We start from the raw sequence: 24,574 nt of genomic DNA, 5'->3' as shown, positions 1-24,574 counted from the left end.
TTGTCCCAGCACATGTTAGCCTAATTGACATTAAAGTGAAATGGGAGAACAATAGGTGGTCCGCTACTGTCTTTGAAATGGAATTAAATGTCTGTAACGGCAATTGACAGGCAAAAGGGGGAGGGAAAAATATATCGTAAGGACGTACGATATTTTTGAGTCACGCTAAAGCAATGGAGGATAAAATGATTAATTTTTTTTTTCTATTTCATGGGCAGCTCGAAGTGTCTCGAAGGGACAATGAGGAAGTCGGCATATCTGGTGAGTTTATTTCTATTGTTTACAAGATGTTGGGTTTCTCTAATTCATAAAATGTTGGGAAAAATATTTGGGGGAAAATATGTATATGAAGGTGAAAGCAATAAATATTAGCAGTAAATAAACTCCTTCGATTCTTTTTTCCATCTTTACTATTTTATCAATAAAAAAACGTATACAATCTAATGTACATGATGAAAAGTTGTACAGCTTTTTTTTCCCGTGTTTAAAATAAGGACTCAATTTATTTTTTTTATATGTCGATATAAATATATATATATTTTGTCAAAATATATGATCATGTTATCAAAGGAACAAAAACAAAAGAGTGAGACAAACATACACCTCAACGTAAAAGTTATAAATAATTGTCCAAGTGATTTTTTTTTTTTTTTCTTTACACAAGACTTTATAGCGAGTTGTTTTGTCCGAGTCCGGGTTAGCTCGCACTTTAGCGGCAGCCGCAGCCCTCCACCACCATTTCCTGGTAGTTTTTCAGCACCACTTTATCGTTTTCGTCCAAGTAGAGCATGGAGATGGCGCTGAGCTCCGTGGGCACACAGCAGGCCTTGGGAATGTTGTTGTTCACAGAGTTCACCAGTGTCTGAACAATGGCGTGGTTGGTAGAGTTGAGGTGATCTGCCAGCGGGAAAGGGCATTCCCCGTGGCAGTAGTAGGCCTGGTAGCCAGGGGGCGCCACTATCCAGTCATTCCAGCCCACGTCGCTGAAGTCGACGTAGAGCGCGTGGCGCCGGCAGTTTCGGTTGCGTTTGCGTCCCCGCTGCTTTGGGCTACGCTTGGTCCGCTTGGTCAACGGGTGACCTTTGCCGTCATGGCCGAACGTCACCAACAGGGGGCGCAGCTGCTCCCAGTCCTCACCGGGCTCCTGGTGGAGCGAGCGGCTGACCCGGACGTGCTCGCCCCGACGGCGTGGCGTCCGGTCCAGGTGCAGGACCTCCACGGCCAACCCGTGGTTGGGGCGGCGCTCACGAGTCCAGCGCAGCACGGCGGGGCTGACGTCGAAGCTCTCCCACCGCGACGCATTGTGTCGTACCAGCCGCGTGTCCAGAAGCTGCGTGATGAGCTGGCCGGGCCGCGGGGCCTTCAGCACCTCGTACACGTTGATCCGGTGTAGGCCCGTTTTGTTGTCGTCGCCGCCCGCCTCGGCTATCTGCTGTCGGTAGAGGCGCAGTTCTGCCGAGGAGAGCAGCTCGTCCTCTGGAATGCTGCTGAGGTTGAACAGGAAACGGAGGGGCGTGGCCTCACCCTCGCCCAACTCGTGCACTCTCTCCATGTGCTCTGAAACATGCAAATTAATTGAGTTACCAACTTGCAGACGGAAATTCAACTTGCAAGATAAGAGTGGAGCAAAGGATCCCGTGGACTCGGTTGCCTTTCTCCGAGCACTTTGCTGAAACACGCATCCCGAGGAGGGTGGTGATTAACGTACCACAGCTACAGTATAAACACAGTGGTGCGCGCTCACGCTGCAGATTTTTGGCGAGATCGCCATTGTTGAGGTGGGGGTGGGGAAGGAATGTTGTGTCTACTATTTTCCTGCACAATCCACCCCTATTATTTCACACCCAGAACCTAATCTTGCCCAGGTGGTTCTCATGATTAAAAGCCGCTGGAGTTCTGATCAGCCGAGTCGCGGCTCGTTTGCTTCGGCGCGATATTACTTTTTTTGTTTGGTGAATTCACATAAGTTGAACTTTCACAGATATGAATGAAAACGTAAAATGTCAAGCGGAGACCTTCCTACTCAAAAGAACTCCAAGCATATTATTAACATAGTTTAGAGTCTAAAAATAAAGAGGAGATGGGTAAATTTTTAGGTAGCGCAGTAGAAACCTTCTAGCACTCCTTCCATGTGACTCTTAAGATGTGGTCTAAAAGGTGTTTGTGGAAAAAGAATAAAGCAGCAAAATCCACCTGTTATTTTTAGCCATCTTCGGAGGCGGCCATTTTGCTTTGCGATGACATCACGGTTGCACAGGGCTAAGATAAAGATAGATGCTTATGCTAGTTCCCTCAGACCTAAACCCAAGTTTTCAAGTTCAGCACACATTTCCCCTTCAGTTCATTCGTTCCTTGACCCGACTCGTTGAAGGTTTTACCTCCAGCAGCTCAGTCAACCACAAGTTCCTTCAAGATGAATCAAAAGCCGCCAGCCTTGCTCGCCGCAACGCCGTCCCGAATCGTCCGTGCCTTACGTTGCACGGGCCTCTGAGGCACTTCTTTCCATCCCTCTGCTCTCGGGCACCCACATTGTTAGCAATGTGCGTCTTTATTTAGAACGCGGCAGAGTAGCATTAAAGATAATTGCACGTTGAGGAAGGTCCTTTTTTTTTTTTCTTTCCAAAAAAAAAAAAAAGCCCATCTCCACATAAACTACAGCGTGTCAGTCCAGTTTTCCGAGTTGCTCCCTGCAGGATGTGGTTTGACGTAGACGTCGGTAATATGAAGGTATGCTTTTTGCTTAAGCTGTTAACCAAAGTTTTTAAACCGAAGAGGCTATTGGGAGTTTTTCGAACTTCGCAGGTCGTCAGGCAGCAGTTGGTGACTTTTGAAATTCGAACCTGGATGAATACTCAATTGGGGGCTAATCTTTGACTACTAGCTAGCTACTCCCATTGTGCCTCATCCTTACCTTCATGGTGGAATCCCCTCACAGTGTTGGCTCGGCTCGCCGACCTTTCCGGGTACTCGAAGGCGATTTCGCCCCCCGACTCGTCCCCCTCTCCGGATTGCAGTCGATAGAGGTCCAGCATGTAGCGCGGCACGGCGGCGGGCGAGCGGCTGGGCCGGGGTCGCTTCTTGAGGCCGAACATATGCAGCAGGGTGGCCTCAAAGTCCCGCAGCAGTTCATGGCTCTGAGCGTCCCAACGACCCTGCAGGCCCGGCACTTTCTTTTTTCCTTCTTCTGGTATCAGACTGGCATGGTTGCTCTCTCCCAGCAGGACTTGGCATATGAAAATGACCATCAGCATTCGATTACCAGGAATCATGATGTCTCTGATGGGACACAGGTTACACGATTAAAAATTGAACTTTGACCTGATGGGAGATTGGACTTCATGACTGGCCACTAATTGCTTTGAATGATCTGATCTGGCTTGTTTAATCTAATTGCAATCGGCGCCAGGGGTGCGGCGGCCATTGGGAATTTCAGGAGATTCACAAAATGGCCGCTCCATTTCTGGTGAATGTTTTGCAAATATTTACAACCTTGAACGAACTCTGATGTGAACTCAATCCAGAAAAAACAATTTTTGACTGCTCCCCGCCGACCGAACTAAAAATAAATCTATACATGCTTTAATGGAGGATTTTAAAAAAGTAACTTTCCGCTTACTTACCGACACAAAATAAAGCATGGGAAAACAGTCCATGTTTGTTGGGAGCAGGCGGCGGACACGTTCTTCCAGGAAATGTTAGGTTGCGTTGGGCGGATGCAGGAGAACGTAGGAGTGAGCCTGTTCCTGGAAGAGACACACACTTGTAAACTTAATTACCGTACATAATTGCAAACATAAAAACAAACGTGTCTCAAAGTTGTTTTTTTGAATGGCCACCTGTGTCTGTGAAATTGCAAAAATAGAAGAAATGTCTTCCGGGTTTTCACCTGTGAGTCAAACTGCACTTTTTACCAGGTTGTTGTCATTGTTCCTGCTCAGACCAAACCGCTAATGATCGGAAATATCTAAAACCTACTTGTCGAGATCAAAAGCCTAAAAGCTCACAAGTTTTTGGCTTTCTTCGTACTCTATTTTTGTTGTCTGTCAGTTATCGCACAACTTATAATAAAATCCATAAAAACCGAGACATCGGCCTGTTCCTGTTCCAATCAAAAGGATGCCAAGTCTAGACAGCTGCCGGTAAAATAGAGAGATAAAACCATCCTGTTTTTACGAGGTTGTTGGAACCTTCCGGCACCAAGCCGACGATCCAAAATTTTGGTGAAAATTGGATCCAAGCGTCCCACTGTTTTTATTACTTAAAACTTAGCATAGCTTGGGCATTAGCATTCTAAATCAAACACCAATCCCCAGGGTATGAAATTAATCAAAAGCATGACACTTCTTGGCCACGCCGAGAGAAACGCTCAAAACAAATCTGCTGTGATATTAATAGACCCGTCAAGTGAGGCAATACGCGTGAAACTATGTCGTAAGGTGGAATACTGGTTTTGATTTACCATCTGGCACGGAGGGGAAAAGCAGTGTTGGCTGTGTTTCTTGTTTTTTTTTTTTTCTTTTTGGGGGGGCAGGTCATTAAATGCACCACAGTGTTGAATCACAATCATAAAAGTGTTTATTAAGGTCAAACTCGAGAGTGACGTTGGTGTTTGGTCACTGTTTTAGATGCTGAAGTCACATGCATTCATAAAAAAATGGAAATTAATATAGTGGTGAAGCAGAAATGTGCATTTTTTTTCGTATTTGTTCACATTTTGAATAATGTTTTTGATCTGTTTCTGTAAAAAAACTAAAAAGCCAACAGACAAGAACAAAATATCAAAGTAAATTTTTATGGAGGAACATTAACACTTGTTTTCAAAAGATAGATGACAGGGCATCCATATTAAAAAAAATGCACAACTGAATTGAAAATGCATGGAATTGTGTAATTTTTTTTTTTATTAGAGATCCACGCCATTTTTTTTTCGAGTGGGGGGGGTGGTGGAATGAATGAATGGAATTTCAATTCATTTCAACTGAAAATACTTCATATTTAAATACAAACTTTTTTCATTTGCCTTTGACCCACGATTGACCTTTGGCGTGCTCGGTCGTGCGCGCACATGCACACACAAAAACACACACACACACACTGGCGGGAAATCGGCAGCCATTGCATGTTTGTGAGAGCAGAGCGAGCGAGGACGGTTCGGAACATGATCAGCTCTATTACCCATGGGGTGGGAGGTGTGTGTGTGTGTTTGTGAGGGAGGAACGTGTGTGTGTGTGTGTATCAGTGACAACAAGCGTTCATTGTACAGAGAAAAAGAGAGACACGGAGGCCTCTCCCATCATTACAGGAATTGAAAACATAGCGGCCATAACTGAACATCTTGTAGCAAAATTAGGTGCTTGGGCTTCAATACTTCAATTTTATAACTACGTATATCGTTATTATCATGACGTCAGCACAAAAGGCCCTGCTGCGGCGTCAAACCCAAGAGCAGGCCGCAATTAGGATTCCGGCGCTCTAAAGCAGAGGTAATTCCACCAGTGAGCGACCAATCGCAAGCCCCTGATATTGATCGTCCCCCTAATTGGGTTACAGTCACAGGGGCAGAAGCAGATTGTAATGAGCCACAAATATTATTAACGACTCTTTTGACGTCAAAGGGAAACTTTGAAGCCACTACAGAAAGTCAAGCAGTTTTTTGGGGTTGAGGTTTTTTTTTTTTTTGCTTTTCTGATATTAACAAGGGAAATATTTTAGACTTCTTTTTATGAATTGCATTTTTGTTACTATAAAATTGTGTTGTATTAATTTATTGGCATAAGTTGCTAGTAAAACCCAAGAAAAAAAAAAACATGGTTTGCCTCTTTAGGGCCATTTTAGTTTTCATAAAGTCCTCCAAGGGCTGTACTAAATTTGTGAAAAAAAATCTGATCAAAGTTACCCAACCCCGCTCGAAAACCGCACTACAAGATGAATTGCAGAAGAAGACCGCAGAGCCCCCTCAAAATAAACAGGCAACCAAAAAGCAAAAGAAACCAACAATAGCAAGCAATAATTCTACAATAGAAAAAAACTCTTGATGGGTGCTCGTTTGAAATTATATATGTTTAAAAAAATCAAAGTGTATACAATGCAAACCCCTCAAACTAGTCAATACGTTTAAAAAAAAAATAACTTTTGATTTAGAAAACAAGAAAACAAACTTCTAGTAATGGGAATAATTATTGTACATATAGAAAAAAAAATACTGCCAGATTCAGGAAAAAAACTTAACTCTTAATTACGAGAAAAATACATATTACTAAATCGTATACTCTTAGATTCAAACAAAGACTCTTATAAACAGAAATAAGTCGTTATTTTATGATTATTTTAAAAAATGCACAGGTTTAACGCAAGCTGGTGTTATTGTAACTCCCTTACACGTCATCGCGTGTTTGAGTGTGTGTATGTGTGTGTGTCCTTTGTCCTCACGCCACTCAATTGAGACATTTTACACAAACACACACACACTGCACGATTCTTAAATGCATCCACACTTTGTGACGTAATAGTTCAAATTTAACAACCCTCATGTGTTACTCACAAAGCACAGATGTTGCACAACAACTTAGCAATGTGCACGACTCATGTGAACAATTAACGACGCTGTCATTCGGGCATAAATCCGTGCGTAAAAATGCCACCAATATAGTTGATTCGTCATTTAAAATGGCAGAGTTACGTCATGGAATATTCACTTTGCAGCTCCAACTTCGAATTAAATTGAGTTTTTCACAAATTGCCCAAAAATAGTGATTTAAGTAAATTAAATAAAACATTCTAAGCAACAGGTTGGTTTGGTCCGCCTCATCGCGCATGACGCGTCACCGAATTAGCGAGACTCACCATCAGTAAATGGTCCAGGTCCAAACAAGTATCAAGATTGACGTGATACAGTCATAAAGTCCAAGAGTGAGGTTATAAAAACCGAGCCTTAAAGGGAAATCGGGCGTCTTCGGGGCTCATTAAATCCCTTTCAAGGTGTCCCCAGGGGCGCAACGGCGTGAGCGAGAGGCTCCGAGCGGGTCAGTCGGCGCCGATGGATGCGGGGTGGGAAGCACAACGAGAAATAGAGAGAGAGAGAAAAAAAAAACGAGGCGGTGCGCAGTTGGGACGTGTCCGAAATGAGCCAGCATCCCGAATCCCGTGCACTTTTTATGTATCCGCCCAATTTCAACCTTCCTGCCCACCTCTCCTCCTCCTTGTCATCCTCCCTCTTCTTCTATGCGCCCTCCCTCCGCAGGCTCCGCTGTACGCGACCCCCCCCCCCCCCCATCTGTCTCAAACACCTTGAATGTACCCCCACCCCTACCCCCCCACTACTCCATTAGAGAACTTTTTTTGGGGGGTTGATCAAATTTTGTCCACCCAACCGTCTGTCCATCCCATCCCATTTGGCAATTTCTATAAATCCATCCTTCCCTCCAATCATCCATTGATCCACCTTCCTCTCCAACCAAGAACCTGCTGTCCATCCTTTCTGTCCGTCCATCCATTGTCCATTCATTGGTCCATCAAGCATTTGTCCCATAATCCTTTTCAACTGGTTCGTTCTTTCTTCCGTCCACCAATCATCCAATACTTCATCCATCCAACAATTTATATCCATCCAAGCATTCATCTGTCCAACCAACCAGCCAGGTCATCCATTTTTCCGACCACCAAAAATAGTTTCATCATTCTACTGAAATGGAAGCACCACCTTCACTTTTTTCCCCGAACGTCCGCGTAAAGTCTCAACGCTCTGTTATTTACAAGACATCGTTGGCTAGAGAAAGATACTTTCCCCGTTCCCAATGCGAGGTGTGCATGTGCCAAACTATCACAACAGAAGGATGATGTGTGAAAGTTTCAGATTATTTACAGCTGTTGGCTCCACTTGTCGAGTTTGAATAAGCACTCCTGAGCAGGACCATGTTGACGGACAAGCCATTAAGGCTTGGAAACGCTCTGGATGAAAACGCTATGAACGGTACCCTCTGGCCTACTTTCATGTCGTTATTCATTTTCGTTGAGTCAGTTCATATCTCCGTCAAATTGACAGGTGGGATTTTTTTTTTCCCTGAAACCTCTTACCTGAACCCTCGTGCCATGCAGACTATTGGCAGTGGTGTGAAATGCAAATAATTTATTCCTGTAATTACTATCTGAAAAGACCCAAATCCCAAATCATATTTCCCCATTCAAATGAATGGAAATGCCATTAATCCGTCCAAGTCCCCCCCTCCAAAAGAAATTCTTCTAATTAGGAAAACTAATACTCTGTAATCTTGCATTTCATGAAAATATAGTCAGTTCATAATTATAAATAGAATGTTTATTTTTTTTTGTCAAGTGCATCAATTCTAGTGTGCCTGCTTTGACCACCTGGGGGCAGTACAACCCAGATGTCACACAAGTCCCTAACTAGGAAGCCTCTTTGTAGCAGCCAATCATAATGCAGCAGGACAAGTCCCTCCTACAACATAATAACGTCTCTCCTCTGAGCTTATCAGTGCGCAACTAATATCAGTTGTCTACGCAGAGATAAAGAATTTATGACCGAGAATTATCTGCCCTGTCTACATGTTGTTCAGTTTTGTGCTTAGAGAAGAAAAAGCAATGTAATATGGAAGCTAAGTAGCATTAAGCTAGGAGGGGCAGTCACTTAGTGCTGCTGATTTTTTTTTTTTTTTTTTAACCACAGTATTTCTTTAAACAATCTGTACTTCTACCTAGGTAAATAGTGTGAGTACCTTTGCCATAATTGGCGTGCTCTCCACTTTGGGGATGTTCTTTGTGACTCAGGGCGCTTCACCTTAAGACGCATGCCTTCTGCATGACGACACCACATGGCAGAGATTCTCCCAAATGTCTTCCAAGTCTTTTTTTTTTTGTTTTAGCGATCCACACCTTGTTTTCGTCTTTCCAGTTTCAAGTCATAACTTGGGGCGATCGTAGCACCCCAACACACCTCAGAGTCCATTTCCCTCATATTCAACTTCCCCCGCCCAAGTCTCAGTTTTATCTTTCGTCACGCTCCCTGCGTGATTTCATATTGCAAGCGGAATTAAAAGCAGATGAAACTTGTGAAATAATCCAACGCTCGCTCTGGCCGATGTCAGAAATGAGAGATGTTATAAATGTTTGGGCCCAAATGTTTTGACGGAAGGGAAGGCGATTTAACACGTTGCTGACACGTACTAGCAAACAATGAGACGTAATCAAGTCTTGTTATTGTAACACAAAGCAGAGGGCGCCGCCGACGCTTCTTGGGATGAATCAGATGTGACGTCACCGCATCGGGACAACTCAAGCCTGATAAGATGTCGCATAAAAGCTATTTGTTCGGGCCTGATAAGTAAATGCTGGCATGTCGGAATTGTTGCAGCTTGCCCTCATCAAACTGGTGATAGATCTTTCATACTGATAAAGACGAGAGTTATACAATGAAATGCCATCTTAATACAGATTGTATATTTTAATAAATGAAAAACACCTGAGGGGGTAAAAAAAGTCATTCCGACCTGCACGATTTTGAAAATACATTTTTACATTCTGGTTCAGGCGCGTTCTGTGTTTTGTTTTGAATCAGGTGACTTCACCTCCCACGTGACCATTACTAATCCACTCACCTGAATCTTAAAGTCAAAGGTGCGCTGGAGAGATGGAAAACCCGCCCCTGCACCGCTCTGATTTCTACGAATCGTCCCGTAATCCATCCTCTGCGACGTCTAAATTACGCTCAGGGCAAAAAGGACACGAAAAGTTTACGGACGGATCGGACAAACTATTTTAATCCCTGTAATGGAATTGGCATGTAAACTCGAGAGACTGGAAGTAAACAGAGGGAAAATGGAGAGGGATGGATGTGCTTTCCAGGGGAAAAGCTGTGTTGAAACTCACGGTTCGTGCCCCCTCCTTCGCCTCTCCAGAGAGAGCAGGACCACAAGATACTTTAAAACCTTTTCCGGACCATCTCTTGTAAGCGCGTTTCCCAGTTTGGATAAACACGGCAACCTTCTGGCCACAAAGAATATTTATACTCAAACTTGGGGTTTGTTTTTAAAGCAACAGTAAGGAATAGTTCTCTTTTTTTTGCTCATGGGCTCCCCCTGCTGTCATTAAATGTAATACACTTAGCTGGAGCGAAGAGTGATGCTGCTTTAATGTCTTTCCATGGGCTTCTTATGCTCCCTGCCAGATATTATCAGCAGGCGTTGGTCAAGTGAGTGTGCCGTGAGGTGCGGGGGTCCTTTTTTTAGGTCTTCCTCTCGTTTCAACATTATCCAGATGCAGCCCAAGTGGGCCGAAGGGTGGGACGATACGTTGTTAATGGATTAAAAAGCTTTTTTTATCGCCATGTGCATTGGCACTTGTAGATAATGCTTTCATCTGAGGAAGGGGGTCGGGGGTTACTCGACCACCACACCGATGTAGGTCACCGTATTGTGCTATCTCATGCTAATTAATATTGTTGCTAACAAGCTACTCTGTCTTAGCTAACATGGCAACGTGATTGGATTATTTATTATTTATGCTAAAAAAAATCGTAAAAAATCTCAGTAAATAAGATTAGCTCATTCACATAAACATGTTTTGATAATTCCACTTCTTAAAATTTACTTTTGCTCCGGAATATGAGAGTACACAAAAAAAAATACACAAACTAGATGCATGTCTGAATCGCGGGACGGCTTGACAACCTTAAATAACCCTGTGAAGGAAAGACGTTCAAAAGCTCCGACTCTGTAAATCATCAAGTGCAAAGTGAGACATCAACACATTTTGACACGACAGATCATCGATTGTAATTCTCAACACACCAACCGCGTATAACATTACTATCGCCCTCCCGGAGCTGTTGCGGCATTTCACTGGATTATCAACGCCACTGTTAAACGCACTCCGAGTGTCGACAGTACTGTCTTTTTTTTTCAAACGTGACATTTAATACGGTGAGTAAATCACTCTCGAGACCTGTTATTCCGCCAAGAATGCAATTACATACTTTCAAATAAAAACTTGAAAGGGCCCAACAAGTTTTAAAACGCAGTGTGCGCTCACGGGACGGCAGGCCAGGAATTCCAAGCAGTCCGAATATGCTAACATCCCTTGTGTGGGCAAAAGGGGGAGTGAGGAAGGGGAGTGGGTTTGAAAGGAGACTAAACTCAAATGCTTAGTGATGGCCTTTAACTTTTGAAGTTAGCAGGGAGGCTCTCCATATTAGCTGAAGGCAAGTGAAGGTAACACGGAGGTGGGTGAATTTAGCATAGAAATTAACGTTAGCAAACAGGTTATCAAAATCAACAGTTGGCAAGTTAGCATGCAGGCTTGCCGTTTTAGCACAAAGTTAGCATATGCAGTAATTTCACCGTGTTAGCGTGAAGGCTAGTAACGCGCAGTATAGAAGCTAGCATAATTAGCAGTTTGGTCAGCAACGCTAGCAGGCAGTCTCACCATGTTAGACTCTAATAAAGTCAAAACAAAGGTGAGATTATTAATAGATTCTATATATTATATAAAATTTTTGACATTGTAGAAAATATACTAAATATATTAAAAGATACTAAACAACTATGTGATCTAAAGAAACTTGACAATTAGCTTTGTCAGACCAGTTTACTATAATCTGTGCGTCTCTTCTTAATAAACTATAAAGACAGCAAGGTGTAAAAGCAATGATTCACTCCTGACGTAATCCTTCAAGGCACATTCTGGGATTTAACTCCCCGTGGGCCGTTTCCCGGGAATTTGGCAGCAGACGCCTGATTAACCCACCCCTCAGAGATCCAGGAATGCTGTCACCCAAGTTTTAGGATTGGTCTCTGCTCCGTTGTGTAGGCCTGGTTTTTGCATGGAAAAATGATTAAGCGGTCGCCGCCTCCGGGTTCCACCCTGGATTGGATCATTAATGATGGGAAGAACCTGAGCGTCTTGTAATTGCCTTAGCTTAACGGTTGGCATCGAAGCCACGGTCAGAGTAACCTGGCAAAGATGAGAAATTCACAATCCAACTTTGACAGATTCAGACTCTTAGCTCATTAGCTAGCAACAAGAAATTCATCTTAGCGGATTTCAGCCAACTTGTATAAGTGCCGAGTCATGTTATGAGTGCTACCAAATCCATCCGCTATGCAAAAATCCATGGCAGCTGGACTTTTCTGGTCCAAAGGGGACTGGAAACAGATCTGGCTAACTAGAGCCACATTTCCCTCTGCTCACCGGTGCAGCCCCCCTAGGGGATCCATTTGTGACATGACACAAATTTTCCGCTGACAGCGAAACGAATAAATAAGCAAACAATTCCGAAAAAGGGCTTTAAGGCTGATTGTGTGTATTCCTGCTCGTAAGCTAAAACCCCGGAGGCTTCTGGCTGGGGTTAAGCCGAGCAAATGGTACCACTAACAATGGGTATTTGGGATTTCCGACAAAAGAATATAAGTGATCGTTAGCGTTTTATTCAGAATATCATTTTGAGGGAAAATTATATCCTGTGAACAAAAAAATGGGCATTATGACTTCACCTCCCTCCCCCTAACATCTTCCATTATGAGGACCTCCGAGGCCGTTTTATGTCGCCATGGCGACCTCTCAAACATGCCGCCGGTTGGCATAAGGTCGGCTGCCAAAATGTGTTTCCTCGCTCTGCCCTCAAGTACCTCGTGCTCCACCCTCAGGGAGCCTCGCGATCCGCAGGGGAGTCAGAGCGGGGAATAACATCGAGGGCAGTGGTTTATGAAAACTGTAAAATAGGGAATGGAATTGAGTTTATGCGCAAAGATTGTGTCATCATTACCTCCACCAACAAAACAATGGAAGTCTCTTAGGAACGTCATTCAAATTTTTATTCTCTAGTATGGGATGAGGGCGGTCCAAATTTTAAAGTCTGGACTTCAATAATGATTTAAGAAATTCCGCCCAATTGGTTCTCCCCAAAGAAACTTCACTCAAACCATCTCCATGTTTGTAACTTCAACGCTTTACCTTCTTAGGTAATCCAACTCAATTGCCAGCTGCTAGTTCAGCTGGAGATGGCGGAGCAAAATGACAACAAACACGTACAGAAGCTGCTTCACCTCCTCCGCAGAACAAGCATGACATCAGCCGGCAGCCATTTCGCTGTTTACGCGCTTTATTTTCGGGGCTCCATTACGCTTGACTCGTCAGTGCTTTTAGCCGCTCGGGAGGAAGAGCGCGGCGCGAGCAGCCGTTGTTAATATTGGCTGCATCTGCTGAAAACCAAATAACGGCGGGTGGTCACCTTTCATCAGGGAATGACGGGAATCAGGGGTAGTGGGCTTAAAAAGGGGGGGGGGGGTGTAAGGTATGCACCTCCATGAAAATGATACCCGAATAGTTAATTTAATACAATAGAATATAATTGAATAAACAAATAAAAGATACATGTGCAAATAAATAAATAAATAAATAAATAAATAAATAAATACTGTGTGATTGGGGGAGATATTTCCCCCTGAGATAATTTTATTTATTAAAAAATTTAAATGATGACCGCATATGGTGTTCTAGTCTATTTCTGCATTTTTATTTATTTTTTTAAATCAAGCGAACTGTAGCTTGACGATCATTTGTGGGAATAAAATGGGAAGGATTGGGGGGTGGTCATGGTGCTATGTGGGTTTTTTTTTTTTGGGGGGGGGGGACGTTTTGTGGTGCTATCTCGCAGCTGTTCCAGGACGGCGAGGTCTCCCGGCATAAATTTCACTGATATCACCTCCATCAGAGGCCCATAAAGCTGATTTATTATAAATAGAACTCTGGTGTGTTTACGGCACACATTCTTGAGCCTGCAACATCTTTCAAAGTGAGCATTTGCAGGTGCTCTGGCTCGGCCTCCGTGGGGCAGGAAGAACATGGAAGGAGAGGGGGGGGGGGGGGGGGGGGTGATGGAAGAAAAGGGCAAGATAAAGCATGAAGGTGATGAGCTTGGGAAAACATGGCAGCTATTACCACAAGGGTTTTACTGAGCATCAAAGTATTTACTGAAGTTTATAAATGTAGTAATTCTCAAGGAACTCCCTAATCATAAATAAGCAGGTGGTTCTTCTGCGAGCCTGAAGATGCAACGTTCTACGTGGGTTAGTTAAATATTATATAAGAATATAAGTATACTATGTTTTATATATAATGATCGAAAAATAAATGTCAGGAAAAGCCTACTTGAACAGCTGAGCTTTATTTGTTGTTAAATTGAGTCTATTAGCCTAGCTTGCTAGCTCGGCGCACAATGAAGCAGGCTCAAGTCTGAGTTGAATTACAAATTCTGCAATTTGGCAGAACAATCAAATGGATTTTTTTTTGTGGCTTTTCACTGATTCACACTTCAAATGGCATGACAAGCCACACATTTCAAGCAAACTAATAAGTAATAGATGTCCAAAGCAGCCCTAAACACTTGATAGTGAAAGTGGCTAGCAGCTTTGCGTAACATTAACGCTCGCTAAATTGCCTTCTCGAACAGCTGTGGCAAAAATGCGGTTAGCGGTTAGTCAGCATATTGATTCGCAGTGACCTTTTTTGTTTTTGCCATCATGTAAAAAAAATAAATCTTTAACCGTAGTCTTGCGCAACTTTTCCAGAAGCACCTGCTATGACATGCAACGTGGCTAGGATTGGTATTTATTTACAAGGGACAACGTGCACACACACAAAGACCGTCATGTAAACAAATACCCACAATCGTCCACAATCTGGCTTGTGTTTTCTTTCTGGCTTTTTTTTTTTTTTTTTCTTCCACAGGGTGGAAATATTTAGCCCTGATGAAACCTGCATCTGGACGACCACAACCTCTCAAATCAAATAAACCAGGGAGCTCTATTCTTTTTTCCTTTTTTCTCCCCCATTCCCTCTTCCATAAAACCCATCAAGAGGAATGTTGGTAATCCATGTCAACTCCTCCATCATGTCTCTCATTACCAGCCATATTGTTCCCATTAGGCCTCAATATCCTCAGCTCCTATCAAGGGAATGGAACAAAAAAGTTCAGCCTTTACGGGTACAATGCCTTGTCACTGGAGCTAAGACGTATTCTTTAGCTACTTACTGTAGCTAACCTTTTGAAAAAAAAAAACTCTTTAAAAATTGTCCCTATAAGGCACTTGGTTGGAGATGTTAGCTACAGACTGGACTCTTGTTTCTGGTAGTGTTAGATTGTAGTGGCACCTGAGAAACTGAAAAAAAAATATTAAAATTGTCCCTCAAGGGTATGTTGCAGTAGATAACAGATTAGCTATTAGCTTTAGCCGTCAATAGCAGTGAACCAGTTATGGTTGACGTCCAACATTACAATTTCAAAACAATAGCTTCTTGGCCATTATCCCTCAAGGCTATCCTCAGTACTTGGCGTTGATGGAAAGACATTTTGAAAGTTTTCCACAACAGAAGCCACCCATGCACAAAATCCACCATTAATCTATAAAAAATACGACTTCAATATTCGCAGTCTATGGAGTCACTCACACACGCAGATACTATGGGCTTGGCCACCAAAGTTCTCGGTCAAGGTTAAGGAAATATCGAGATAATTGCAGGGCTGGACGGGACGTGAACTTTGCCGCCACATGAACGCGAGTCGGCTTAGCTGACCTACTCACCACTTCACTCCGTCGACTTCAAGCCGCCGCCTGCCTTTCGCATCGGAACTTTGAACAACAGGGAGTTTCGTGGTGTGGTTTTGGGAAAAACCCCAGATAGTCCTCTGATGTGGAAGCTGTCATATCTTATTTTAAACTTCCGCAGCACATTGGCCACGCTCGTCGTTATGGCAATCTGTCACGTATCGTGATGCCATTCTATGGTGAACCTCGGTCCGATGCAAGTTTCCGTCTTTGTAAACGAACCCGGACGCTCAATGGAAAGCGCCATTCAGAAAATCGTTTCAGGGCAGTTGGCGCCAACGTGACACCGCCGGATTTTATTTGATTATCTCACTCTCAAAAGTAATTCAAAAATACCGTTTCTAAAACTAGGTTCAAGAGTACAACTATGAGGTGGTCCGATCCTGACAACATGCATAAGAGGAACCAACGTACGACAGAATCTGCAACGACAAGCCCTCGCACATGCCCGCATGACTCGTCCCACATCTGGATTGACATGGCAAAGCTCTTAAGATCGTGAGTAACTGTGGCTTGCCATTTTATTTTGAAACTTACCACATGTGTCTCCTCTAATGGAACCGCATCACTTGATCTTGGTTTGGAGTGGCCGGGCTACAGTTTTAGGCATGCGAGTACATGGAAACATTAGAGATGAAAGAGAAGCTCATGTTAACAAAATTGTGATTTTTGACTCAAGACCTGACAAAAAAATGGATGAAAATGTTTTTTGGGTGAGTCCAAAACCCCTAGAATGGGGCGTGGAAGATTTGTAGGACCTCGAGGGCCCCAAAAAAAAAAAGCAGTGGCACTGATGTTTTTTGTGGGACCTATAAAACCAATTCTACCAAAAACCAACTCCAAAATCCAAATCGACTTCAAATAGTCATTTTGCCAAGTGTATTTTTTTTGCCCTTTATGGGTCACAGCAACCTAAAAAAACTACAATGTTGCAAAAGTTCTGAACAAACTGACTTTTTTAAGAACCTGAACCTCTCACAGGAGGAGAAATTAGCTTGAGTGTGTGAACAAGCACTTGTTTATTGACCTGTGTGTGTGGTGGCGGTGGCGGGGCGCTGGGGCTAAACTTTATTAACCTGGCCTGCCTTGAATGGAAGACACCTGCTGTTGGCACTTAGGCCGTCATTACTTCTGTAGAGAACCGCAGGGAGGACCCTGACCACGCCCAATCCCGCCCGCTGCTCCATTGTCCCGCCGTCCTTCATCCAAACAATCCAGTGCCACCGTGTTGACGATGAGAATGGCTTCTCGTTGGCTATCGTTGCTAAGATGACCAAACTTTGCTTGTCAGCGATCAAAATTGCAAAGCGGAAACCACCTAGCCCCCTTTTGTCCACCCCCAATTTTTTGGACGTTGCTACCGGTGCAGCAGGCGGCGTCGAAAGAATGAAACAGACCATACAATGCGGACAAAAAAGCTGCAGCAGCGCTCTCGACGGATAAGGAGCACAGATGGAGGTGGGGGGGGGGGGTCATTGTCAGCTTGAAGTGAGTCCGGTTGGACGCAGCAGATAAGCGCTGCCCTCCTGATTTCACTCACATCCCTGTCAGACAGGAATTCACGCTCGCTACTTCCTGTCACTTACAGACGGTGGGAAGCTTCGGGATTATCCCGATGAAATGTCATTTCTATCCTATTCTACGAGAAGAGTTCTGGAACTGGATTTGAGAGAAATCACATCCAGCGCCGCTGTCAAAGATGAAGGGTCGACCATCCTGAGTGACACATCCTCTAAAGTGCATGGTGTCAATGGTTGACTTTCAGCAGAGCAGATAAAGACCAAGCTATCCCCGGACCTTTATCGTCTTTTCTGCCATTACGCCGACACTAGAGAGGCGAGCCCGGATGCTTGAGCGCGTCCGTGGCTAAAAGGAGGATCCGTGCGCCTGAGCCGGATAAGAAAGGGTGGGAGAGTTTCGCCAAGCGACAGCGTGTGTTTATTTATTTGCTCCACTTCAGGAAATTGGGGAAGGAGAATCCCAGTGAGTAGTTTACAACCAAACATGTCCAAATATACAAGACTCCGCAACATCTTGGGTCTTTCGTCCCAAAAAAAAAGATCCAAACCTGAAAAAAATCCTGAAGCTTATAAACTTCGCAAAGAGCTGTAATGGAGAATGGCCTGTGTGTTTAATTTGCCGATATGGTGTGATGTCATCGCTGGCCCCGCCCCCCTTTCAAGATGGTCTGAGACGGGAGCAAATTAGAAGGCAACTTTGACATAAAAGGCCGAGGAGAAGAAGAAGAAGAAGAAGGCTTGGCTGCTTTTAAAGTGAGTCAGGTTAATGCAAAGCAAAACAGATAGCGATGTTTCGACTCTTGACAGTGACGAATGCGGTTTTAATGGGGAAGGGGGGGGGGTGTATCTCTGTGGATTAAAGAACAGGCTTTTAGGGAAAGCCACCCACTGGGTCTTACGAAAGACGCGTCATTGAAATCCAGCCCAAGCAGACTTGAAGCAAATTTCAAGCGATTTTTTTTTTTCTTTCTCTGTCTGCCGTGCATCTGCCAAGCTAGCCTCCTTTTCCTATCCCACGTCTAATGATAGCTGTCCTCCGCCATGATTACATGTTTACTCTGGAAGGGCGGCTCGAGCGCTGCTGCCGAACCCATCGGGAGCTGAAGCTCAAACGTGAGAGAGAGAGAAGACGGATGGACACATTGATTTGGATGACATTCCGGCTTGAGTACTGCAGCCAATTTTTGAAGATGAAATGATTTCAACTGTTCAATGAAATAAGGAGGAGGTGCAAAGGCTGAAGCTGGAGCGAGGAGAAGGCACGTTAATCATCACCATCCTGTCGACAACAGAGCGCGCCTCGGTACTTGTAATGATAACGCAACTATCTCCCTGAGTCACGAAAGCAAAGGCGCGGTGAAATGATGGAAGGGAAGACGTAAAACGGACCAAAAAAATTTGTAAGGCTATTTTGGGATTTGTGCTACTTTATGCCAAAGATTTTATTTACATGGAGCTGGATCAGTTCGGTTCAAATTACGGGGGGTTAGATGTTTGAAAACCCCAACCCCAACAGGGATGTGAGCTCTCCCTCGTGTCCTGTCCGTGGACCTCACCGGTAACAGCCCCCGTACCCCGGGCCAAGGCCGCCACCTTTAGACCCGACCTTCCACCTCTCGGCTAACTTGAATTTCACAAAAAGCACTTTCCCTTCACCCCTTCCAACCTTCCGTCTGGAGTCTGTCGATGCTGGCGATTCGTCTGATCTGACACCCGTCCTGATAAATCCCGGCAAAGTAAAAGCAGAGCGGATGGTGTTTTCTCTCGCGGCTATCGTTCAGTTTTGCCATCTCCCTTCTCTTTGGATGTGTTGCCAAGAAGTGAAAGGCTCCAGTGGACCCAACGTTACATGACGCAGCTGCACCCGTGTTACTTATATGCAGATTGGGCGAGGTCTTTATCTTTACATAAAAGGGTTTTAGCATCTATAGTCGTCAATGGCATTAAACGAGTTAAATAATTCTACTATAATTTAAGTTCCCCATCGTGAACAGTAGCGTCTAATCAAGACACGATGTGCGATACAGCACGATATCTTGATAGCGCCCAGATCTTCTGGAATGACTTTTGGGCAGGACGTGACATCCGCCCAGTGACGTTAGTTAGCATTTGTTTTGAATCGGCTGAACGAGGAGACAGCGGGAGAAGCGGGAACAAAAGTAATTAGATTAAAGTCCCACTTGCCTCCGGCGGTATTTCCACCGGTAAACATGTCTGTCCCAAAGCCGCCCATGTAAACACGGCACGCTCTTTGACCTCAACGGTAAACACGTGCTCCGGGGATAATCTTTCTCGACCCCACGACGCTGACGAATATGCTTTTAATCAGCAAAAGTAACACTTTACATGAATCTTCATTATCCGTCGAGATAAAGTATGAGGATTCCGTCTAAATAATCGTATCGTCATCGTAGAGAGTAAAACAACACTTTGTGTTTCTGAATTGTTTGTTGTCCAACTTTACTGACAGTACGGGCTTCTGAGGCTTATCACGTCTTCCATCTGCTGCTACACATCCTGCATGCTTGGGAGACAGAAAGAGAAATGATTGGGAAGAGATTGAAGCAAAAAGGGCCGAGCGGCAGCCGGTGGGTCCGGGGCCCGGCCCTCGTAAAACGTCTGCAGCCGGCTGGGCTGAAAGGGGGGAGCAAGGAAGGAGGCAATTAAATACCCGTGAGGGCCTGACAGTGGCCGCAAGAGCTTCCCTTTATCCTTCACTGGTATACAGTATGCAGATATAGCGTATACTACTACATTCGGGAAAGACCATGAAAAGTGAGTCAGTGTATAGAAGCGTGAGCGATGCATTCGGGACCACCGCCGAGACAGGGGGCAAGCTATCAAGACAGACGACTTCCTACTGTAGTCTGATTATTCCCTGGAGGCCCTCTGTAAAAGACTCCTCATTAAGACCAGACCTTTTATGGAGGGCGTAATGAGTCTAGGCTACGACAAGGAAAGACTGATAAAGACAACGTCCACTTACTTCCTACTTGGGGTTATGGTTTCAGAACCTTCCTGTCCTCGGAGGTCCCACCAAGGGCACCCTAAAGAGCTCAAGCGAGGACTTTCAAATCAAAACTCAGAAGAACTGAAACTAACAGTTTAAGGAACAAGAATTGAGAACAAACCAAGATCAGGTTTTCAGTTGCTGTGACCAAGATCAAGACTTTAAGGAATTAAGACCAAGACTGACCAGTTGAGACCCTGTCAAGACCAAGAAATTGAGGGGTTGGGAAGTCCAAGACTTTGAGGACATTAGACCAAGTTAGGAACAAGACATCTAGGAGCTACAACAAGACCAGGACAAAAGGGGGGTATTTACAAGTGGTTGCAACCGTAACAATTGCCACTCGGAAGTCTGGAAATCCGCGTGACGTCAAGCTAGAAAGCTCTCATGTTCTTGTGCACGCATCTTTTGCCCGTGAAAAGGCGAGTTCCTGGCAAGAGGAGGAGAAGGCTGTGGGGAGAAATGGGAGGGGATGCTGTGTTGGGAATGCCAGGAATGTCCACCCATGTTTACAACCCGGGCTGGTTCACACCTGCAGGTCAGGCTGCTATCACCGGCCCCGCGGCCCTCTTCCTCTTCTTCTCCGTCTTTTTCTTCTTCTCACTCCCCGCGTTCATTACACGAGGGTCAAACTCAGAGGTGACCTAATTAGAAGCTCATTACATCACCGACAATCTTCATTAGCATGCCAAACCAGCCCGTTAATCCATTAGCTCTGCCGAGACCCCCCACCTTCCTGGTGCAGCCCTTACATTCCTGCCCCTGTGGCCCTACACTGGGGCCCCACATATAAAAATAACCTTTTCAAATATTAAGGCTGGAGACATAAATTGTACTTCCTCCCATATCCGAAAAACTGGCAAGTTATGTTTACTGAAGACTCAAAGTTGTGTGAATGTTTTTTGTGCCCTGCAAAAAGTCCGGAGTCCACCCCACCTGTCTCCCAAAAGGATCCCGCAACCCTAATGAGGATGGATGTTTGACTTCATATTTCACCGAGCTGCAAACACTTTATCTTCCTGACATTATCAATCAGTCTTTCCAAAAAAGCAAAACGTTATGTTTAAGGAGAGGAGACATCGACTGTTTTCCACCAGGTCTTTGTTAGACGCCCCCGGGTGTAGATGGACGGGGGGTTTTGGTGCCCATGCGGGGTATCCATCTCCTCGCTGGGGACTCGAACCTCCGCCGCTTTGCCTTTGAAACCTCTCCCGTCTGGTGACTGGTGAGCCATACGAGCGCTTAGAGCTTTGTAAGTGACTCCATTGTCGGGGGCAGATTGAGAGGAAAAAGGAAAAAGAGGGTCGGGTGGGACGGGGAGGGGGTGCGGCAAGCCCTCGGGACAGAGGAGCAAGGTGAAACAAAAAAGTCTGCTTCTGTGGTCTGAAGAGGCCAGGAACCCATCAAAGGCCCATGTGCTGACCTGCGGCCTTTGTCCGGCGGACAGCCCTGGCTTCATTTAACCTCTCTCCGGAGGTGAGCTATACACAATCCACCCTCGTGCCCTATGGGAACACCCCAGCCCCCGACTCCCCCTCACCTGGGACACTGCAGGTGAAAGTGGATGGGCGGGGTTCCGATTCCTCATCGTCCCGACCTGTCAGGTATACGCCGCAAAGGTAGATGAACCCTCTGTATGTCCAATCTCGGATGCCCGGTGGCCGAGTCTTACCCTGCGACAACGGCCCCCACCTTCCGGATAGCCGGCGGCCGAGTCTTACCCTGTGGCCTTCGTAGTCTCTACTCTGGCAGTGAAGCGCTTACCTGGAGGATGGTAAACCTCAGCTATGTGGCAGACAAAGGTGAACTTAGTGGAGATCGCCACCATTGTTGAGTTCTGGGAAGGTGAATTGTTTGAATCGTCTGTAATGAGTCGCTGAATAGAGTGGATTTTGCTGCTGTGTGGGATCTTGTAAAACGACCACCAATCTGCCTTTTGTACCACACGAATAAAAGGATGTTTCTTGTAAATCTTGAACTTTTACATCCGTCTAAACTGTACCATGGTATATGTCTTATGATTGGCTGGTGACCGATCCTGATCACCTTTGACCCAAAGTCAGTCTGTGGTATCCAGCTCAATCACGACCTTGATGAGCTCAAGCGCTAAAGAAAATGGATGGAACAAAAAAGCTATTCTGGTGTCGGGGAGGAGGGGGGGGGGTCAGGTGAAAATGACGGAGTACCTGGTACTGGCACTGTGGAAAGGAATCGCGGACCAAATTGTCCCGCTTTCATTAGAGCGCTGAGTGAAGCCTCTGCCTAGCCGTCGATTCCCAAGACTCTCGGATAACAAGTGGCTTCCCACACTGAGGCTTTCTGTTTTCCCTCTCCTCACCAATAAAACCAGGCCGGGACGGACTTTAGAGGGAGACGACGGTGCAGCAAGGGCCGGGGAAAGGGGACCCCTGCTGTGGTCTGCTGTTATCTGTCATTTTGAGGGTAGAGGGGGGGGGGGGGCACAATGAATGGCTGCCGACAAGGCATTTTAGGATGGCTGCGATAAGATATCCCACCCCTGGTGTCTGACCCCTCTAGCAGGTTAACTGTCCCTCTAAGAGCTGGTACTGAAAGACAAAGTTCTTGGGCCAGTCTGTCAAAAACTCGAGTGAAAGCGGATGATGCAGGACAAAAATATTCGGTGGCCATTTTAGTCGGCCTTCGTCATGGTGGTGAATTTTGATGAGTCGCCATAACAAATGAAACTCCAAGAAGGGAAGAGCTTGAAAGAATGTAAGGCAATAGATGCAAATTCTATTCAGCTTGAGTTTTTTTTTTTTTTTTCCCGGCAGCTGTGTTGAGAATGTCGGGTTTGCGTGAGGAGGCCCAGTCGCGGCGGTCACGATGCAAACATGCGCACACTGAGGTTGGCCCATTTATTTAGTTGCACTTGTTTAACCAGCTGCCCTCTGTGCTTCACGAGAAATGTCTACTCTCGACCGCCATGGCAACTATAAAAACAATAAAAAACACAGTGGGGCTTTATTTTAAAACAAAAATGGTGGAAATGCTCACAATAGAATTTAAGTCTGTTGGCTCCAGAGCACCCGAGTCGTCGTGCGTGTGCGCGCTGATAAACCGTGACCTCCGGCTCATGCCGCAAGTGCGCTAATGGTCACCGCGAGCGAGCCGGAGGTGTTTGCGCCTCTAAATGGACGAGGTATTTTTATCCTCGCGCACACAGACGAGCAGTGTGTGTCACATCTGGGCGCACCGCAGGGTGAGCGGGGCGGCTGCGGGTTGGCACGTAGCGCTGGCACTGCTCAAGTTCCTGATAGCTTTCTTTGAAGTTCTTTTTTGCACCCCCCCAACCCCCTTAAAAGCACCATGCACCCCCTCTACTCCCTCCCGCCTTCCTTCACACACTCACAGCAGGAAATTGCATTCTGTCCTCCCGCCATGGCAGATAAATGAGGCAGGGGAGTGGCTGTACACTGTCACCAACCGAGCTGGCCTGTCTCTGTGCTGTGTTAGCCGCGTGCGCTGTTAGCCGCGTCAACACGCTGTCAGCGAAGCCTGTTTCGCACAAATTGACCGCCGGATTCTTTTACACAGCGAAGCGAGATTTTGCCACAAATTTGTACGCTTTTACACCGCGACATGGCATCATCCTCAGATCTTTTGATGCTGTCAATGCTAGCGTCTGCTATGAGCTAAAATGCTAGCTTGTACCCACCTTATAAATTAACTCTGGTTCTAAATACCTCCACATTGTCAGCTGTAGTATGACACATTCTAAGTTAGCGTTAGCATCAGACAAAGATTTCAACACACGTCGCGTGTCGACTAGCGTGTCACATCAGATGACATCATGGTCCGAAGACATTGTCTGGGAATGTCGTTGAGAAAATTAGCGAGGCACGCAATGGGCACGGGGGCCACCGCAAATGTGCAGGATGTGTCCCTGTGAGCGTGTGTTCCTTAAGTGTGAGATCATGTTTTGTATGGACCATAGGTACGTCTTGACGTCATTCGCTTATGTGTAAGGTGCTGGCCGTGAGCCAGAACGTTGCCAAAATGTTTGATTAGTCCGCCCGCCGCTGGAAAATGAGTTACAGCTCGTAAGGTGATGTCACTCATAGCAAAAACCCAACGGTACCACCCCACCCACTATGACGACCTCAGTACCGGAGGGGACCCGTTACTGGTGCTCGACTGTTGACTGCAGAAAGCGTCTAAGTCATTTTCCATGTCTGAGTAAATGCTCTTAAGTGCTTTAAAATTGTTGAGATACTTAAATTGCCTCATTCTTCAGGGGTCCCTTGGTTAATGTTAGGGTGGCGTACGTCTACCTGCCAGTTTTGGGGTGCTGAAGTAATGCAGTCTGCAAGGTATTGCAGGTTCTGGTCAATCATTTGTGCTCTGCTTAATGTTTTCTAACATCTCTTGAGCCCCAAAAAGTAAGGTTCAGTTCTTGAGTTTTTTTT

The 24,574-nt window shown here is 45.3% G+C and overlaps 1 protein-coding gene and 1 long non-coding RNA gene across 4 annotated transcripts in view; one reads left to right on the top strand and one right to left on the bottom strand.

Moving 5' to 3' along the window:
- The first annotated feature begins 231 nt into the window (after positions 1–231).
- LOC125980815 (uncharacterized) overlaps positions 232–24,574 on the top strand; it is a 28,292-nt gene continuing 3,949 nt past the window's right edge. For both annotated transcript variants that reach the window (XR_007485769.2, XR_007485770.2), the window contains exons 1-2: positions 232–261; positions 15,969–16,115. This is a non-coding gene — a long non-coding RNA (uncharacterized lncRNA). The remainder of the gene's footprint in view (positions 262–15,968; positions 16,116–24,574) is intronic.
- On the bottom strand, positions 250–9,710 carry bmp4 (bone morphogenetic protein 4). Of its 2 annotated transcripts, none has more exons than XM_049740332.2 (4): positions 9,612–9,710; positions 3,621–3,743; positions 2,912–3,276; positions 250–1,557 (listed from the first exon to the last, which is right to left on the bottom strand). In XM_049740332.2, exons 3-4 carry the CDS (start codon positions 3,267–3,269, stop codon positions 710–712), a joined length of 1,206 nt encoding a protein of 401 aa, XP_049596289.1. In that variant the 5' UTR covers positions 3,270–3,276; positions 3,621–3,743; positions 9,612–9,710; the 3' UTR covers positions 250–709. The 2 variants fall into 2 exon arrangements, with proteins under 2 accessions (XP_049596289.1, XP_049596288.1); XM_049740331.2 differs by lacking the exon at positions 9,612–9,710 and adding an exon at positions 6,844–7,148.

Source organism: Syngnathus scovelli, chromosome 14 (genome assembly GCF_024217435.2).
Source record: "Syngnathus scovelli strain Florida chromosome 14, RoL_Ssco_1.2, whole genome shotgun sequence".
NCBI classification, from domain to species: Eukaryota; Metazoa; Chordata; class Actinopteri; order Syngnathiformes; family Syngnathidae; genus Syngnathus; species Syngnathus scovelli.
This window is presented reverse-complemented; position numbering and strand designations above follow the sequence as displayed.

What these genes read in the sequence shown, in the direction of transcription:
- bmp4 (XM_049740332.2), bottom strand. Translation starts at nt 3,269, where the DNA reads ATGATTCCTGGTAATCGAATGCTGATGGTCATTTTCATATGCCAAGTC. An exon ending in GAGGGGATTCCACCATGAAG is followed by an intron (nt 1,558 to 2,911) that starts GTAAGGATGAGG and finishes TGCATGTTTCAG; the next exon opens with AGCACATGGAGAGAGTGCAC.